Source organism: Eretmochelys imbricata, chromosome 24 (assembly GCF_965152235.1).
Source record: "Eretmochelys imbricata isolate rEreImb1 chromosome 24, rEreImb1.hap1, whole genome shotgun sequence".
Lineage (NCBI taxonomy): Eukaryota > Metazoa > Chordata > Testudines > Cheloniidae > Eretmochelys > Eretmochelys imbricata.
Window position 1 is genome coordinate 1,792,665 of NC_135595.1, and position 18,326 is coordinate 1,810,990.

The window sequence follows — 18,326 nt, forward strand, 5'->3', positions numbered from 1 at the left end:
CCAAGCCCCTGAGCAGCTTAGCATGGCCCCGGGGCCCCCTTAGGGCTGCCGACTTTCTACCAGAATGAAACGAACACCCCTGCCCCGCCCCGCCCCCAAGGCCCCCGTCACTAACTCTCCCCCCCCACCTTCACTGGGCTGGGGCAGGGGGCGAGGGCTCCGGCTGGGAGTGTGGGCCCTGGGGTGGGGCCAGGGAGGAGGGGTTTGGAGTGGAGGAGGGGGCTCAGGAGGTTTGGGTGCTGGATCGTAGCTGGGGTTGGGATGTGGGTGTTCGGGGTGCAGGCCCCAGCTAGGCAGTGCTTACTTGTTCCTGGTGGGCGACACAGTGGAGCTGAGGCAGGCTCCCTGCCTGCCCTGGTTCCCCACGGTTCCTGGAAGCGGCCGGCATGTCCAGCTCCTAGGCATAGGTGCAGCCAGGAGGCTCTGCGCACTGCCCTTGCCCGCAGGCACCGCCCCCACAGTGCTGATTGGCCGTATTCCCGGCCAATGGGAGCTGCGCAGCCAGCGCTCAGGGCGGGGTCAGCGCACAGACCCCCGTGGCTGCCCCTGCACCTAGGAGCCGGACATGCTGTCCGCTTCTGGGAACCGCTCACAGGCATGGAGCCTGCCTTAGCCCTGCTGCGCTGCCAACTGGACTTTTAACGGCCCGCTGGCAACCCTAGGCCCCCTGCTTGCTACCTCCTAATGCTGGCCCTGCCTTTTATATGCAGGATAAGTTGTGGCACAGGTGGGTTGTGCAGTTTTTATAGCATGTTGAGTGGGCGGGGGGCTAGGCAAGGAACCATAGCTGCCTGTGGGGCGCTGATGCACTTGCCGCCTGATCACATGCAGCACGGCCCCCAGCAGCTGTTGGGGGACAGGCCGGGGGTGTGTGCAGCCGGCAGGGCTCCTCGCGGCTGGGAGAGAGGCACAAACCTCCTGTGGCTGGAGGAGGGAAAACATTTCTGGAGCCTCTTCCCCAGGGGTTTTAAAGGCCTCGCGTCCCCGCTCCTGCCAGCTGGCCTTGTGCAGCACTGGCTGGCTCCAGGGCACGGCTGGTGCCACTTTCCTTGCCCCAGGGCTGATCTGCCTGTTGGGGGCCATCCTCGGGCAGGAGTCAGAGGCGCCTTCAGGCCCGGCAGCCTCCTTGCCTGGCCCTGCTGTAATATTTGCAGGCTGCATTGAATCGGGGAGCTTCCTGCAAACTGCACAGAGCCAGTCCACAGCTCCAGCCCCCAACAGACCAGCCCCACGGCCCAGGGCTCTATACGCATCTGTCATGAGAGGACTGCGGATTCGGCCCAGCCTGGGGTCCATCCTGTCAGACCCACTCTGCAGCCAAGCAGGACTGAAGGTAGACAGAGCAATGGCAGCCAGGGGCAGGAAGGGGGTGGCAGGTTTCAGGAGCCTGGCTCGCTCTGTGCTGCTGAGGAAAGGAGGCCACTGGCTGACGTAGCAGAGTTAGCACAATTAGCCTTTGGAACTCTCTGCCACAAGCTCTCATTTAGGCCAAGGACTCAGCTGGATGCAGACAGTTTCATGGAGAACAGAAATATCCAGTTACACAAAATAACCCAGAGAAAAGCTCCTGTCTCAGGGTGTGAGCCTGGCTCCAGCAGGTGACCCCACAGGGCAGGGGTCCTGCACTTCCCCCAACCAGCCGCTGGCACGGACAGGACACCAGGGCAGACGGCCCTAGGCTCTGCTCTGCTCCCATGGGACTGAGCCCAGGAATGGGACCCAGGCATCCTGTCTCCCTCTCTGCAGCATGACCCGAATACCTCGCCTCCCTGCCCAGCTAGGCCGTGGCTCACTGGGAGCGGGGAGAGGGTGGTGGAGCAGCTGCTGGGACAGAGCTTCAAGAACAGAAAGCACCAGGTAACCAGGTCTGAGTCGCGGCCTCCGCTGCAGGGAAAGAAACCAGCTTATCTCCCCCTCCCACCGCCTCCGCTGCAGGGAAAGAAACCAGCTTATCTCCCCCTCCCATGCCCCAGCGCGCCCTGGCGGGAAGGAGCAGACATGACACCAGTGCAAAAAACCCAGATCATTTAAATAACGATTAAAAAAGCCACATGAAGTGTCTGAATTCCAGCTCATGGAGGGCCCAGTGCATGGGAGGAAATCGGACCACTTACCCGGCTCCTTCCCCGAGCCTGGCCCGGGAGTGAGACGCTCCCCATGGTGCAAACCCAGCCGACCTCTGGCGCTCCTGGGAACGGCAGAGCCAATAAGCTGCACCTACAGAGCTGGCCACAACCATGTTCCCTGCAGCGGGCGAAGGGGGCCAGGCCCTGGCAGTGCCATGCTGGGATTTTTGGTACTTTTAGTTAGTTGTGGGGCACTACCAAATTCACAGTCCATTTTGGTCAATTTCACGGTTATAGGACTTAAAAAACCATCAATTTAATGATTTCAGCTATTTAAATCTGAAATTTCAGGGTGTTGTCATTGTCGGGGTCCTGACCCAAACAGGAGTTGCGGGGGGTGGGGGGGCGCAAGGTTATTGTAGGGGGGGGTCGCAGTACTGTCACCCCGACTTCTGCGCTGCTGCCTGCAGGGCTGGGCCCTGGGTCAGCAGCTGCCGCTCTCCAGCCGCAACCCCCCCTACGATAACCTTGCGACGCCCCCCCCCACCCCCCCGCAACTCCTGTTTGGGTCAGGACCCCATTTGAGAGACGCTGGTCTCCTCTGTGAAATCTGTATCGTCAGGGTAAAAGCACACAAAAGACCCAACTTCATGGGGGGAGACCAGATTTCACGGCCCGTGACGCGTTTTTCATGGCTGTGAATTTGGTAGGGCCCTAGTTATTTGGCTTTTTATTACAAATTAAATTAAACCACCCCAAGAAGCGAGTGCGACCGGGAGGGGTTTCATGGGGAGGGAGAGTGGCCGCCCACAACCCGCTCCCCGCGGGGCACCGCCTGGCCGAGTGCTGGGCAAAGGGGTGAGATGAAGCGGAGGGGTGGGGTGGGTGGATGGAGCGGGGAAGGGGAGGATAAAACGTCACCGGCTCCTCGCCTCCTAGATCACAGAGATGGAAGAGACCCAGCAGGCTAGACAGTCCCTGGCCTGTCGGCGTGCCCACGCCCCCAGGTGCCACGTCTCCAGGGCGAGCCGTGGCAGAGCCCAGAGGGGACCAGCAGATCGGGGCAGTTGCTCCCTTGTTAAGAGTCTCGACAGAGCCCAGAGACTCCCTGAAGCCGGGGCTGGCTTGCTTTGGCTCCGGGGTGGCAGCCGGTTCAAGGCTCAGTGGGAGGGGCAGAATCGTGGGGGAGGGGCGAGTCCTGGCACCCCACATGGTAAGATAAGGCCCCACGGACGCTCATTGACTGAAGGCAGCGCCGGCCCTTTACGTCAGAGGCTGGAAGCCACTGTCCCGCCAGCCCCGCTAGTTGACGGGCCCCGGGTCGGCCATGGGCATGGTGTGCAGCACCTCGTCCAGCAGCTGCAGGGCCCGGTGCAGGTGCACCTCGATCCAGCAGGGGGTGTGCTTGATGCTCTGGCGGGGGTAGTCTGGCCCCCAGCCCTTGACGAAGCTCAGACGCAGGATGCAGAGACGCCGGAGGTCGTCCACGCCGATCCCAGCGGCAGCGGAGAGGCCTGGGGAGGGGGCAAAGGAGAGACAGGCAGGGCCGGAGTGCAGGGGACTCGGCCCCTCCCCTACCACTGGGACATACCCGGGGGTCTTGGCTCCCAGCCATCAGACCCCACTCCCCTCCCAGAGCTGGGAAGAGAACCCAGGAGTCCTGGCTCCCCGCCCCGCTCTCACCCGTCAGACCCCACTCCCCTCCCAGAGCTGGGAAGAGAACCCAGGAGTCCTGGTTCCCAGCCCCACCCCGCCCCGCTCTCACCCGTCAGACCCCACTCCCCTCCCAGAGCTGGGAAGAGAACCCAGGAGTCCTGGCTCCCAGCCCCGCCCCGCTCTCACCCATCAGACCCCACTCCCCTCCCAGAGCTGGGAAGAGAACCCAGGAGTCCTGGCTCCCAGCCCCGCCCCGCCCCGCTCTCACCCGTCAGACCCCCACTCCCCTCCCAGAGCTGGGAAGAGAACCCAGGAGTCCTGGCTCCCAGCCCCGCCCTCCACCACCCACTAGGCCCCCAGCTGCTCCCTTGTTCCCAGTGACACCTCCCAGACCCATGGCCACGCAGCCCCCCGCCCGCTCTACCCCCAGCACACCCAGCTGCCAGACCCTCCCGCAGCCTGGACCGGGCCCCAGCCACTTACTAACAGCCGGCGCGATGCCGCCCACGGAGCCAGGCCCCGGGATGTTCCCCGCGACCGCCGCGGCCTGGGCCGTGGCCGCCGCTTGGGCCGTGGCCGCCTGCTGCTGCATCTGGCGGTGGCAATGCCGCAGGTCGAACACCTGGGGGGGGCGAGAACGTCAGCGCCGGGCGGGGGGGGGCTGCCACGGCCCCACACCTGGGGGGGGGGAGCTGGATGCGGCAGAGCCCGGCGTGGCCAAAGGCTCTGTGCGCGCCCAGCTGCCGGGCAGCGCCCCCCCCGCCCCCCCGTACCTTGATGTAGGCGCCGGGGTAGATCTTGTGCACGGCGTCGCCCGGGGCGCGCCCGGCCTCCCGGTCCAGGTAGTAGCTCTGCACGAAGACGGCGTGGTCGCTCAGGCAGCGCATCCAGACGTCGCCCTCGCCCCGGCACTCCAGCTGCACCCCCCTTGCCGATGTGCAGCCTGCGGCACAGGAAGCCTGGCTCAGCCCGGCACCCGGGGCGGGGCGGAAGGGGGGGGCCCCACCCTGCCCCCGCCTCCCCCTCACCTGGCCCGCTCGCTGGCGTCCGTGCGGTGCACGTTGGAGAGCTGCCCCAGGCAGAAGCGGTCGCCCCCCGAGGGGTCCACGTAGCCGTCCACCGTCACCACGGGGCAGCTGGACGGCACCTTGAAGATCTCCCCGACCTGCACGTCCATCTCGAAGTAGGCGATGGAGCACCAGAACTCCGGACCTGCGGGGGGCAAAGGTCACGCAGGCGGGAGGCCTGGGGGGGGCGGGGGGGCAGGCGGGAGGCCTGGGGGGCGGGGGGGATCCGTGGCTGCGTCACTTACCCGGGTGGCTGGAGACGGGCTGCTGGTAGGGGGCTGCGTTATGGTGCGGGGGCCCTGGGGGGGACAGAGAAGGGCTCGGTCAGGCAGGGCAGACAGGAGGGCAGGGGGAGCGGAGGCAGCTGGGGCTGGCCGGGGGGCAGGGCCTGAGCCTTGGTGCCGGGTTCCAGCCCCAGCAGGGCGCGTAGGTAACAGGCAGGCGAAGGGCTCTGCCCCTCCCCTTCGCTCCCTCCTCCCCAGGCGTGGCTGCGTTTCTCTCGCCGGGGGGGCTATGGAAATAGGGAGCGATTGGCTGCCGTGGACCGGGGCCAGGCTCACCCCCCCCCCGTGCCCGCCCCCCAGCGCTCTGCCCCCCGCCCGACGTACAGTAGTGGTTGGGGTGATGGAGCGGGGGCTGCGGGTGGCTCCGTCCGTTCTGCTGCGGCGGTGGTGGAGGGGGCGGCGGGGGGGGTGGGCTGTTGGCCCCCCAGGCTGGGGGTGTAGACCGCGGTGCTGCTGCCCGTCCAGCTGGCTGTCTTGCCTGAGAAGGGGGCAGAGAGTGAGGACCCCGCCCCATGCAGGAGAGCCCAATGCCCTGCCCCCCCCCCCCGCCCGGGGACACCCCCCCTCTGTGCTGCACCCCTGAGATGGGGGAGGAATTTGGGGCACACCCGTGCCAGGCCCTTTCCAGCGATTCCTCTGCTGGCTGTGGGCAGTACTGGGGTGGCCCCCCACCTCCGCCGACTGGAGTCAGCCAGCTGGTCCCCCTGCGCTGCGGCCAACCTGGGGGAGTTTGAGTGGAGCCCGGTACTCACTGTGGTAGGACTGCTTGGGGGGCATGGGGTAGCCGTTCTGCTGCGAGGCTGGTGGGGCCGGGGGTGGGGTGGGTGCCACGGGCTGGCGCGGGGAGGCGATCTGCTGCAGTCCCTCGCCGTGTGCCAAGGACAGCAGGGGGCCCCCGGAGGCCACTGCTGGGGAGGCGGGGGGAGAGAGACACCCATCACCCGGCTGCCGTCCCCCCAAACCTGCCCTAGTCCGCCCGAGATGGGGCCCCGGGGGGCAAGGGCAAACAGCCCCCCCGCCTCATTCTCAGACTCGCCCCCCAATCCAGCCTGAGTGCTACCCGCTGGGCAGGGGGCCCCATCACGGCCCTTCTGGGGTCTGTGCTTTTAACGCAGGGGGTGGGGGGCGCTTGGGACGCCCTCCGGGCTCCAGGCCAGTCCAGAGACAGAATCTGCTCCTCCCCACACTCCCCCCCGCCCCCCCAGCAGCTCCCTCCCAGCCCAGGGGCTCTCCCCGCCCTCCACAGAAGGGCCTGGCGCTGTACTCACCCGGGGGTGACATGGTCAGGGTGGGGTAGATGTTTACAGGGGCACGGGGGGGCTCGGGCAGCTGGAGGGGGGGCAGCGGCTGGCAGTAGGACTCAGCGGGGGGCATCCCCCGGGGTGGGTGCTTGGCCCCCGGGCCATGGTCGCTGGCAGGGGAGCCCAGCCCCGTGGGCACCTCCATCTGGACACAGTCATGGACAAACTCCTCCTTCACCAGGCGGGCAGGGGGTGCTGCAGTGGGGGGGGAGAAACCATGGGGTCACTGCCTGCAGGGCTGGGGGTGACTGCCATCACGGGGCCCCCACAGCGTTACAAGGACGCGCAGCTCTCCACACACCCTGGGGCTCTGCTCCCTCCCCCCCCCAGGGCCCTGTTCCCCCCGGTGTCACAGGGACCCCCAGCTCCACACCGCTGGGGCTCTGCCCTCCCCATGTCATAGGGGCACCCCAGGCCCCCCCAGGAGAGACGCAGCCAGGGGTGGCATGTGGGGAGGCTCTGTAGGGACCTCCCAGCCCCCCTGGCAGTGACGGCCCCGGCCCAGCCCCACAGCAGGCCCCTCACCTGTGTTCTGGATGCTCAGACCTGCAGCAGAGAGAGAAGGGCGCATTAGCCAGGTGTCGGGGGGAAGCCCGTGAATGACTTGGGGGCCAGCTGTGAACGGCCTGCCCCAGTGCAAGGGGAACGCGCTGCTCCAGGCCCTGTGGTGCCGTTCCCCCGGCTCCCTCCGCATGGTCGGGTGCGGGCACCATGCACCCCGGCAGCGGCTCCACACTGCCAGAGCCCCCCACACCTGGCTCCCGGCTCCCCAGAGGGCTTGACATGAAAGGGGGGGATGTTCCCCCCAACCTCTGGGAGCTGCGCCACCCCCAACCCTGATACCCAGGTACCGAGAAGTCCAGCAGCCCTGGAGGCCCTGCCATGCCCACCCCGGACAGGCCCAGCCAGCCCGGTGCCCCCTGGCCCTGCATCCCCAGGGGCACGGGCTCGTGCCAGGCCCCGCACCCAGCCGCTCACCCAGGCCTGGCGACACCACGCGCTCGTAGTGGTAAGGGTTCACGCAGACGCTGTCGTACTTGAGGTCGAAGGCGAACTGGCAGAACTTGACGTGCTTCAGCTCGTTCTTGTGCAGGTCGGGCCAGCGCCAGAGCCGGGCGTAGATCACATGGGGGAAGCCCTTCCGGCCGGCCACCTGGGTGGAGAGCGGGGGAGCCAGGCAGCCAGGACTCCTGGGTTCTAACCCAGCTCGGGGAGGGGAGTGGAGTCTGGGTGGTTTAGAGCAGCGGGGGCTGGGAGCCAGGACTCCTGGGTTCTATCCCTGGCTCTGGGAGGGGAGAGGGGTCTGGGGTGGGGGTTAGAGCAGCGGGGGCTGGGACCCAGGACTCCTGGGTTCTATCCCTGGCTCTGGGAGGGGAGTGGAGTCTGGGGGGTTTAGAGCAGCGGGGGCTGGGAGCCAGGACTCCTGGGTTCTATCCCTGGCTCTGGGAGGGGAGTGGAGTCTGGGGGGTTTAGAGCAGCGGGGGCTGGGAGCCAGGACTCCTGGGTTCTATCCCTGGCTCTGGGATGTGGAACACCAAGATCCATGTTTTTCACTGGGGGCTAGATGCAGCCTCTGCCCCCGTATAGCCAGCAGTCTTGCAGCACCTGTGCCGAGGGGACCCTGGCGTCCTGCCTGTGGGCGATGGGGACAAGGTGGGGTGGAGGCCGGGCTGCTGGAGAACGGGCACCAGGGAGGAGAGACAGACCCCGGCATTCCCCCATCGGATGGGACGGTGCTCCCTCCCCACCCCCTTCGCCCCCCAGCACAGCCCCAGGGCCCCGCAGACACAGGCAGGAGCTGGGGCTGTGCAGCCCACTCCCCCCCCTCCGCTTCTCCAGACGTAATTGGACACCCCCCGCCCCCCAAGTCCTGCCCACCCCTCGCCCAGGCCTTTGTTTATCTATTGTGAGGACGTGTCAAAACCCATCCAGTCACAGGGCTGCGGTGGCGCCGTCCTGACCCCCCATCCCCGTGGGGCCCCATCTCCACCGCAGAGCTCCCCCTCCCCCGTCACCACTGCCCCCTGCAACCCCCCCAGGCAGGGCCTCCCGCCCTGCAATCCTCCCCTGCAGTGCCCCCCACATGACAGAGCTCCCCCCTCCCATCACCACTGCCCCTGCAACCCCCCCCCGCAGAGCCCCTCCCCCATCACAGAGCTTCCCCCGCAACCTCCTCCCCCTGCAGGGCCCCTCCCCCCTGCAATCCTCCCCTGCACTGCCCCTCCCCCATCACTGCCCCCTGCAACCCCCCCACAGGGCCCCTCCCCTACCACAGAGCTCCTCCTGCAACCTCCCCCCCGCAGGGCCCCTCCCCCCTGCAATCCTCCCCTGCACTGCCCCTCCCCCATCACTGCCCCCTGCAACCCCCCCTGCAGTGCCCCTCCCCCACCACAGAGCTGCCCCTCCCCCACCACCACTGCCCCCTGCAACCCCCCCCCCCGCAGGGCCCCATCTCCACTGCAGAGCTCCCCCTCCCCCATCACCACTGCCCCCTGCAACCCCCCCATGCAGGGCCTCCCCCCCTGTAATCCTCCTCTGCAGGGCCCCTCCCCCACCACAGAGCTCCCCCTCCCCCATCACCACTGCCCCCTGCAACCCCCCCTGCAATCCTCCCTTGCAGTGCCCCTCCCACACGACAGAGCTCCCCCTCTCCCATCACCACTGCCCCCTGCAACCCCCCCCGCAGGGCCCCTCCCCCACCACAGAGCTCCCCCTGCAACCTCCCCCCCCCGCAGGGCCCCTCCCCCCTGCAATCCTCCCCTGCACTGCCCCTCCCCCATCACTGCCCCCTGCAACCCCCCCACAGGGCCCCTCCCCTACCACAGAGCTCCTCCTGCAACCTCCCCCCCGCAGGGCCCCTCCTCCCTGCAATCCTCCCCTGCACTGCCCCTCCCCCATCACTGCCCCCTGCAACCCCCCCCGCAGGGCCCCTCCCCTACCACAGAGCTCCTCCTGCAACCTCCCCCCCGCAGGGCCCCTCCCCCCTGCAATCCTCCCCTGCACTGCCCCTCCCCCATCACTGCCCCCTGCAACCCCCCCTGCAGTGCCCCTCCCCCACCACAGAGCTGCCCCTCCCCCACCACCACTGCCCCCTGCAACCCCCCCACGCAGGGCCCCATCTCCACTGCAGAGCTCCCCCTCCCCCATCACCACTGCCCCCCTGCAACCCCCCTGCAGTGCCCCTCTCCCACCACAGAGCTGCCCCTCCCCCACCACCACTGCCCCCTGCAACCCCCCCATGCAGGGCCCCATCTCCACTGCAGAGCTCCCCCTCCCCCATCACCACTGCCCCCCTGCAACCCCCCCATGCAGGGCCTCCCCCCCTGTAATCCTCCTCTGCAGGGCCCCTCCCCCACCACAGAGCTCCCCCTCCCCCATCACCACTGCCCCCTGCAACCCCCCCTGCAATCCTCCCTTGCAGTGCCCCTCCCACACGACAGAGCTCCCCCTCTCCCATCACCACTGCCCCCTGCAACCCCCCCCGCAGGGCCCCTCCCCCACCACAGAGCTCCCCCTGCAACCTCCCCCCCCGCAGCGCCCGTCCCCCCTGCAATCCTCCCCTGCACTGCCCCTCCCCCATCACTGCCCCCTGCAACCCCCCCGCAGGGCCCCTCCCCTACCACAGAGCTCCTCCTGCAACCTCCCCCCCGCAGGGCCCCTCCCCCCTGCAATCCTCCCCTGCACTGCCCCTCCCCCATCACTGCCCCCTGTAACCCCCCCCGCAGGGCCCCTCCTCCATCACTGCCCCCTGCTACACCCCCCAACACACAGGGTCCCCTCCCCCATCAGAGCTCTCCCTCCCCTGTCACCAAGGCCCCCTGCAACCCCCTTGCATGGCCCCCTCCCCATCACAGAGCTGCCCCTCCCCCACCATTGCCCCCTCCTACAACTCCCCTAGGGCTCCCTCCCCCATTACAGAGCTCCCCCTTTGGCCCCTGCTACCCCTCTGCAGTGCCCCTCCCCCATCACAGAGCTCCCTCCTCCTCTGCCCCCTGCAACCCCCCCCAGGAACCAGCCTCCCCAACCCACCACACCAAGTGCCCCCCTCCCCTGCTCCCACCTCCTACAAACAGCCGTGGCTCCCCCTCTACCCGACACCTCACAGAGCACCCCCCAGGGACCCCACCCCTCAGCCCCAGTCAGCAGAGGGGCTGCAGCTCCGCTGGGCCCGCAGCAGCCCCCTGCCCCCACCCCTCTGCCCCTGGGAGGGCACAGCACCTCGGCACCCTGCCCCCGGCAGAGCCACTAGGGGGCGCTGCTTAATGGGGCACAACACCCCACCCCACCCCACCCCAGGCTACAGAGCCCCTCTCCCAGGGGCCAAGAGGGGAAAACGGAGACAAGTCCCCGTCCCCCCCCACACCAGGGGAGCCCATCTGTACTGGGCGGGGGTCGGCAGTGCGGGGGGGGGGTGAGGGGTCTGCTTTGGGGCAGCCCATCTCCTCCGGAGGGGGGAAAACACGGGGGAAGGGGGGGAAAGACTCCTGGGCCTCCCAGCTCAGCCGGTGCCTGGCTCCCATCACTGGCCGGCCCCCGTCTCCCATCGTGGGGTGGGGGGGCTGCCCCACATGAGCTTGGCCCACGGCTGCTGACTCCAGACCCCACCCCCCTCCTCCTGCTGCCTTTGATGCTGCCAGACAGTGACTCATCCCGGAAAGGGGGGGGTCCGGCGCAGAGCCAGGGGAGGGGAGGGGGGCACCCGGAGCCAGCTGCTCACAGGGAGAGTGGCCTCCGCCCCGCCCCAAGGCACCCCAGGGGCGCTCCCCCAGTGCCAGCCCCCTTCCTCCCCTCACCCCCCATCCCGCTCTCGGCCCCCCTGCCCTCCCGGCTCCCAGGGGCCTCGACCCCCCGACCCTGAGAGCCAGTCACAAGAACCCAGGGCAAGCAAGCAAGAGCCCAGGCCCCCGCGCTGCTCCTGGCCCGAGGCCCCCGCACTGCTCCTGGCCCGAGGCCCCCGCGGTGCCCGGCTGCGCAACGGAGCCCCCCTGCACTCAACACCCCTGTCGCTCCTCCAGCTGGCAGCCGCCCTCCCTTCCCCCCCAACTATACCCTGAACCCCCCCGTCCAGACCTCCCCAGCAGGTCTCCTGGTTTGGGGGGCACCGGTGGGGTAGCTGGGCGCCCAGACTCCTGGGTTGTCTCCCCAGCTCTGGGTGGGGAGTAGAGTTTAGTGGGTTAGAGCAGGGGGAGCTGGGATCCAGGACGCCTGGGTTCTCTCCCTGATTCTGTGAGAGGAGTAGAGTCTAGTGGGTTAGAACAGGGGGGAGGGAGCCAGGACTCCTGGGTTCTCTCCCCGGCTCTGGGAGGGGAGTGGGGGCTGGTGGGTGAGAACAGGGCGGGCTGGGAGCCCGGACGCCTGGGTTCTCTCCCTGATTCTGTGAGAGGAGTAGAGTCTAGTGGGTTAGAGCAGGGGGGTGGGAGCCAGGACTCCTAGGATCTATCCCCAGATCTGGGAGGGGAGTGGGGTCTAGTGGTTGGGGGGGGCTGGGCTCCCAGACTCCTGGGTTCTCTGCCCTCCCGGTGCGGGGAGCCCCCTTACCTGCAGCCGCCCATCCAGGGTGCGCTGGATGGTGACGCACTTGCTGGGGTGGGCGCCGTTGGTGGTGATGGCCGTGATGAGCGAGTCCAGCTCGTCCTTCTTCTCCTTCAGCTTCTTCACCAGGCTCTCGATCGCCCGCTTGGCGAAGGTCTCGTTCTCCCCGCCCTGCCGGTGGCACATCAGGCTGTGGACGATGCTCAGGCAGGCGTCGTTGCTGGTGGGGGCGTTCAGGGACATGGTGCCGCTCGGCCTGCAGAGACAGGGCAGGCGTCACCCCCCGGGCCCACCACCGCCCGGCTCCGGGACGGGAGGGGGACCGAGTGGTTGGAGCAGCGGCCTGGGCGCCAGGACCACCAGGTAACAGGCCAGTCTCAGCAGGCAGCCCCCCGACCCCACGGGCCCTGCCAGATACACACCCGAGCCTTCCGGAGACACGGCTGGGCCCAAGCCCCTGCCCGGGTCAGGCTACTGCAGTGCCAGCTCCCAGCAAGGTCCGGAGAGGGCCCCGGGCCCCGAGGATGGGGGGAAAGGCTCCTAGCAGAGCCAGGAAACAGCCCCGCTCCTCTGCTGAGCTTCAGCTCCCAGAGCCCCGGCTCTAGTGGGTAGAGGGGGTGGCTGGAGAATCAGGACTCCTGGGTTCCACTCCCAGCTCTGCCTCACCGGGCCGCCCGAGCCCCTCAGTGCTGGAGCCTCCGGCCATGGCTGCCCTGTGCAGACCCTGCGGCTCCGCCCCCCCAGACAGAACGAGGGACACGCAACCCTCACCGGGACCCTCCCCGACGCCCCAGGTAACTGCAGCGCCAGAGATCGGCTGCCTGATGTCCATCAACCGACTCCCAGCCCTGGGAGAGGGACACAGGGAACTGGGGCAAAGGGGGCTTCCCAGCCCTGCCACAGCCCCATCCCACCAATGACCTTGGGCCCATCGCTGCACCTCTCTGGGGCTCAGTTTCCCCATAATGCTCCTTCCGTTCTCCCTCCCTGTATCTATTCACACTGCCAGCTCTTCTCGGCAGGGATGGTCTCACTCTGAGCCAGCGCCATGCCCAGCCTGACCCCCCCGATCCTGGCGTGGGGTTGTGTGGTGCCTGGCCTGGGCCCCTGATCCCAGTGCAGGGTCTGCCCAGCACCCAGCCTGGCCAGGGGCCCCGATCCCAGTGCAGGGTCAGCCCAGCACCCAGCCTGGCCAGGGGCCCCGATCCCAGTGCAGGGTCAGCCCAGCACCCAGCCTGGCCAGGGGCCCCGATCCCAGTGCAGGGTCTGCCCAGCACCCAGCCTGGCCAGGGGCCCCGATCCCAGTGCAGGGTCTGCCCAGCACCCAGCCTGGCCTGGGGCCCCGATCCCAGTGCAGGGTCTGCATAGTGCCCAGCCTGGCTTGGTGGCCCGACCCCGGCCCAGGGTCTGTGTGGTGCCCGGCCTAGGCGGGGCCCCCAAGACATTGCAGCCAGACAGATAACCATGAGCTGCGCTGGTGCTGGACGGCCACAGACAGACCCACAGATGGACAGGCCAACCTGCAGCAAAGCTAACCCTGGAGGCTGCAGACCAGCACAGTGCCCAGGCATCACACTGAGCCCACGCTGGATCCTGCCTCTGGGGATGGAGCAGCCGGAGGGGCTGGATTTGCTGGGGCCCAGGAGAGGTCTCTGGCCCCGGCTCTCAGGAAAGGCTGTAAAGAATTAGGGAAAACAGGAGCAACCAGCCCCTCCTCACCAGTGCATCCAGCTCCGCAGGGAGACGCCGAGACGGGAATTAACCACATTAAAAGGGAGACTGGGTCTGCGGGGAAGGTCACGGGCGGGTCAGAGCTCACACAGCCTGAGGGAGCGGATGGGGGGGCGTCCCCCTACACAGGGATCGCACAGGGCGGGGGATCGGGTGGGTCCCAGCACTAGGGGATTGGCCCCGGCACTCACAGACAGACGGCCACGTACAGGGCTTGTCAGAGCATTTCCGGCACAGTGTGCCATGCAGTGGTTAGAGCAGGGGGCTAAGAGCTAGGACTCCTGGGTTCTCTGCCCAGCTGTGGGAGAAGAGTGAGGTCTAGTGGTTAGAGCAGCACGGGTGGGGGGCACTGGGAGCCCAGACTCCTGGGTTCTATCCCCAGCTAGAGGGTGTGAGGCGACCCCCTTGTCCTGTCATGCAGAGGGCTCCCCACTGCTCTCGAGTGCTGGGCTGGGCACGCTGTGGGCACAAGGGGAACAGGGCAGAGAACCAGCCTGGCTGTGTGCGTGGCCAGGAGCATCTGGCCCTGCTGGGGGAAGTGGAGCGCACAAGGGTGCCCTGAACTAGGCAGAGCCCCCTGCATTTCAATCCTGTGTCTTCCCTAACGAAGCAACGGCCTCGTTTCTCTGGGACACCGACTGGGGTGGGGGTGTCTCATCCCGTCCCAGCTCCACGCGCTCACTTGGGACCCCGTCGTGGGCAGAACGGGGGGTTCCGCAATCATCCCGGGACAGCAGCCAGAGCTCTGCTCCTCGGGGGCAGGACGGGGCCCCAGTTCTGCTGGTCACAAACGGGCCAAGCCCTGACGGGAAACCCGCCCCCCCATCCCCCCGGCAGCCATGCTCCGACGCCGGCCGCGCCGGGAAATCGCTCACCTCGGGCCGGAGTCGGCTCTGCCAAGCCCACCGCAGAACCCGTGCCGGGGCGCGAACGTGTGTGCGGTGCATGGAGCTGCTCGGCCGGGGGGAGGGCTGCGGGCGGGTGCAGACTAAACACAGCGAGCGGGGCCGGGGTGGGGGGAACGCGCTCGTTAACCCGTCACTCGCTCACTCCCGCCGGGCTCTCCCCCCCCGGGCCTTTCAGTGCCCGCGGCCCAGATTTAGGGTTTAAGAAGGAACGACCTCTTTCAGGGAGCCCCAAGGCTGAGACGCCCCGTCTCTTCTGCTGTGGGGGGGCACTTTTTATGTTTCTATTCTATTTGTCAGATGGGAATTTAAGCAGAAACCCCCCCCCGCCCACGAAAAAAATCTCCCATTCCCAGCCCCTCTCCCGTCTGATAGACACACAGGGCTGGGAGTCGAGGTGGCCCAGCTGGACCCCTCCCCCCGGCTAACACAATCCCAGGGAAACAGAGGAACCCAGAGTGGGAAGACCCCCTCCCCCCCAGCACAGCCGCAGTCCAAGGGGACGGGTCTGGGGTTCCCAGGAGGCCTATTGAGGGTGGGGGGGAAGGGCTCATTCATTCACTTGCCTGCACTGTCTGAGACACCTTCCCCCCGCACGGGACGCTCCCCCAGTGCCCGTCACACGTCCCCGGCCAGCTGGGCTGCTGAGGGCAGGGGGACGCCGGGGTCTGCGCTGATCCTGCCCAGCTCACGCAGGAGTCAAGGGCACAGACAGGCTGGCCTCCCCCACATCATCCATGCGCACCGGGAGCAAATCACACCCCCCTGAGACGCTGCATGGGCCCGGCAGCTGTGGTCCTGAGCCCTCAGACCCTCCCCAGCCTGGCGTAGGGTGGGCAACACAACAAAACAACACAAGGCCGGCTGGGCTGGGACCTGCAGACTGGAGTCTGAGTCCTGCTCTGCTACACACTCCCTGCATGGCCCTGGGCCACTCACTTAACCTCGCTGCGCCTCAGTTTCCCACCTGTTCTGTTCCACCTTCCCGGGCTGTACACTCATTGGCTGGGGGGCCATGTCTTGCTGTCGCTCTCTACTGCCCAGAAGCGGGCCCTGATCTTCGCCGGGGCGTCCCCCGCCCAGCACACACCACGCCATGCGTGTCCACAGCCTGATGGGTCCTGCCTATCCCCAGGTTTCACCTCACTTAGAAAAGGGGGGTGCTTACAAAATCCGACATCAAAACACAGAAGTGGCACAGAGCGCTATGGCTGCACACTTGCTGACGGTCTCATGTACCACAGAGTTCTAACATGAATCCCCGGGGACAGAAATCTTGTACTTACACTTCAGCGCACAGAGCCGTCTAAACAAGTCATAGTCTGTATGTTGCTTGTACTAACTTTGCTAGTGCTGTTCACGTAGCCTGTTGTGAAACCAGGCAAATCTCCAGCTGAGCTGACGTACCCCCTGGCAGATCCCGGCCTGCCCCAGGGGTACGTTTACCCGGGCTGAGAACCGCTGCCTTAAGCAAAGGGGTTTTGGAGCACTCAAGGGGCTGCTATAATTATTAATTATTCCCACTACAGAAGCCCCAAGAGCGGGGTCCTCGCGTGCCATGTCCCAGCCCTGAGGATTTACAGTCTAGTCCAGCTGAATCGAATCCATTTCCCTTGGGCATCCATATTCCAGCCAGAAAGACACCCCCCACCCCAATATGCTCTGGAAATGCTTCCCCTGCCAACGTAATGCAGTCACCTCTCGGGAGGTGCAGCCGCCGCTCGGAACAGCCCACAGTCAGGGCAGGGAGGGACAGGGGAATGCAGTGGTTTTAGAGGGAATCCAGGGTGGGGGGAGAGGTCACACCCCAAGCATTTGGGACAAGGGCCTTGGGATCCTTTTCGACCGCGGAGGATCAGAACCTGGGTTTCCATCTGATCCGAGACACTGATGGGCAGGGAGAGAAGACCTCAGATGGAAACATCTCTTCACTGACCCACCTCCCGCCAGGCCTCCGGAAGCCCCCACCTGAGTCTAGCCACCTGCCGCGCATGGGCCCACAGGGCCAGGAGGGACTGAGACGGGTGGGGGGCTCCTCACAGCTCTGCACCCTGGAGGAAGAGACTCCCCCACCTTCCCGGGCCCGGAGTCAGGAGGAAGCTAGCCCGGGGTGTGCAGTCAGAGTTGCCTGTAACACTCCAGCCCGGGCTGGTGCGTAACCCGCAGTGCCCCCTCCTGGAGGCGAAGAGCCTTACCCGGATCTAGGCGTCCCCACTGCCAATCAGGAGCGGTGCCCCTATAAGCAACAGGGTGATGCCAGTTTGACACCAACGGGACAGGTGAATTAAGGCTAAAAGTCCCCCCTTCCCCCAGGCATTGCACAGGGCCAGGCTAGGGAGAAAGGCCTGCAAACTACACAGCTTCTCAGAGAGGGGTTTCATGGGGTTCCCCCCACAGCTCCCCAGTCTCTCCCCATCTGCACCCCTTTAACTGGCTCCTCCAGGCAGCCCAGCCCAGCCAGCCGACGTTCGCCGGCTGCCACGGCACGAGCCAGGGGCTGTGAAGGGGTTAATGCCTGGTGCTGGACAAACAAGGAGATGACTAAAGGCAGGGCTGACCCGCTGACCCGGGGAGCGAGAACAGCGAGGTTCCTTTGCCCCTTGGGTCCACCGCAGCTGCCAGGGCCCTGATCTGGCCAGCGGAGCCCCTGGGAGGGGTGATGCAGAGAGCCTGGGATCCCGGCCTCATTCGGCCACCACTTCACCAGCACCACGGCAGAGCATCCCCAGCGGAGTGAGAACCTCGTTCCAGGGGCAGGCTGCCATCCCGCCATTTCACAGACAGGGAACGGAGGCTCAGAGATGGGCCATGCCCAAGGGCAGAGGAAGCCTGTGGAAGAGCCCAGGAGAGAACCCAGGAGTCCGGCTGCCGGGCCCAACCACCCAGGGCCTGGGGGAAGAGAATATCAACCACGTGGCTTGAACTGTCCCTCCGGAGCAGATTGCTCGACTCAGCCGATACTTACCGGCCCCAATCCCAACCGCAGACGCCAGGCAGTAGACGCAGCTCCTTCAGGGGAGATGTGAGACTCGCCCCCCTGAATCGAGGCTGGGGGTGCAGTGGGGCCGGTGCGGGCTCAGCTTGCAGGGCGCGTCCCTGCCCGACGGGACGCGGGCAAGACGCAGAGGACGAAAGGGGGGAAGGGGGGAGAGAGGGTCCGGAGGGAACACGTGTCAGTGTGCGCGGGGGGATCATACCCCTGGTCCCGGGGGCGGGTTCTGGGCCCCGAGCCGCCGTGGGGCATGCAGCACACGCCCTGCATAGGAGGCTCTTGGGCTGCTTAGCCCCGGGAATGCCACAGTGAGGGGTTTCCTGGGGAGTGTAGCTCAGCCACGCAGCACACAGCCCTGCCGCGCCAAGAGAGGGGGGGAGTGTCTGGGTGCCGGGGGCCCCTCAGCGTCCGTGGCTCCAGACCCAGCCCAGCGGCCCCAGACACTCCCCAAAAGGAGTTTTGTTATTGTTCCGAGGCCGCCCTGCAGCTCTGAGTCACGGGCGGGCGCGACGCACCCAGGCCCCGCTCCAGGCCCTGGGAAAATCCTTGGCCACGCAGCAGACATAACAAAACTTTAACCCTCGCTCGGCTCGACTTGTCCGAGACGGGAGCCGAAGTGTCCCAGCTCTCCCTCCCCCGGCCCCCCGCAGCCTAGCGCTACAAGTTCAGCTGGGCTGTTGTCTGCGGCTGGACTCCAGCGGGGTGCGCTGCTGGGTCCCACACCAAGGCTCAGGCCACCCCAGCTCCCAGCCAGGCTGCTGCGTGGGCTAAGGGACAAGCAGGAAAAGAAGC

The 18,326-nt window shown here is 67.0% G+C and overlaps 1 protein-coding gene across 1 annotated transcript; it reads right to left on the reverse strand.

Annotated features, from left to right (window-relative positions):
* Window positions 1-2,008: 2,008 nt before the first annotated feature.
* On the reverse strand, window positions 2,009-17,737 carry LOC144279693 (mothers against decapentaplegic homolog 4-like). The gene is given in 14 exon segments (XM_077841290.1): window positions 2,009-3,580; window positions 4,206-4,344; window positions 4,496-4,648; window positions 4,650-4,665; window positions 4,751-4,934; window positions 5,035-5,088; window positions 5,398-5,479; window positions 5,481-5,551; window positions 5,826-5,978; window positions 6,342-6,569; window positions 6,900-6,920; window positions 7,353-7,527; window positions 11,913-12,162; window positions 17,508-17,737. Coding segments are annotated over 14 exon segments (1,968 nt in total). The 3' UTR covers window positions 2,009-3,368.
* Window positions 17,738-18,326: the final 589 nt, after the last annotated feature.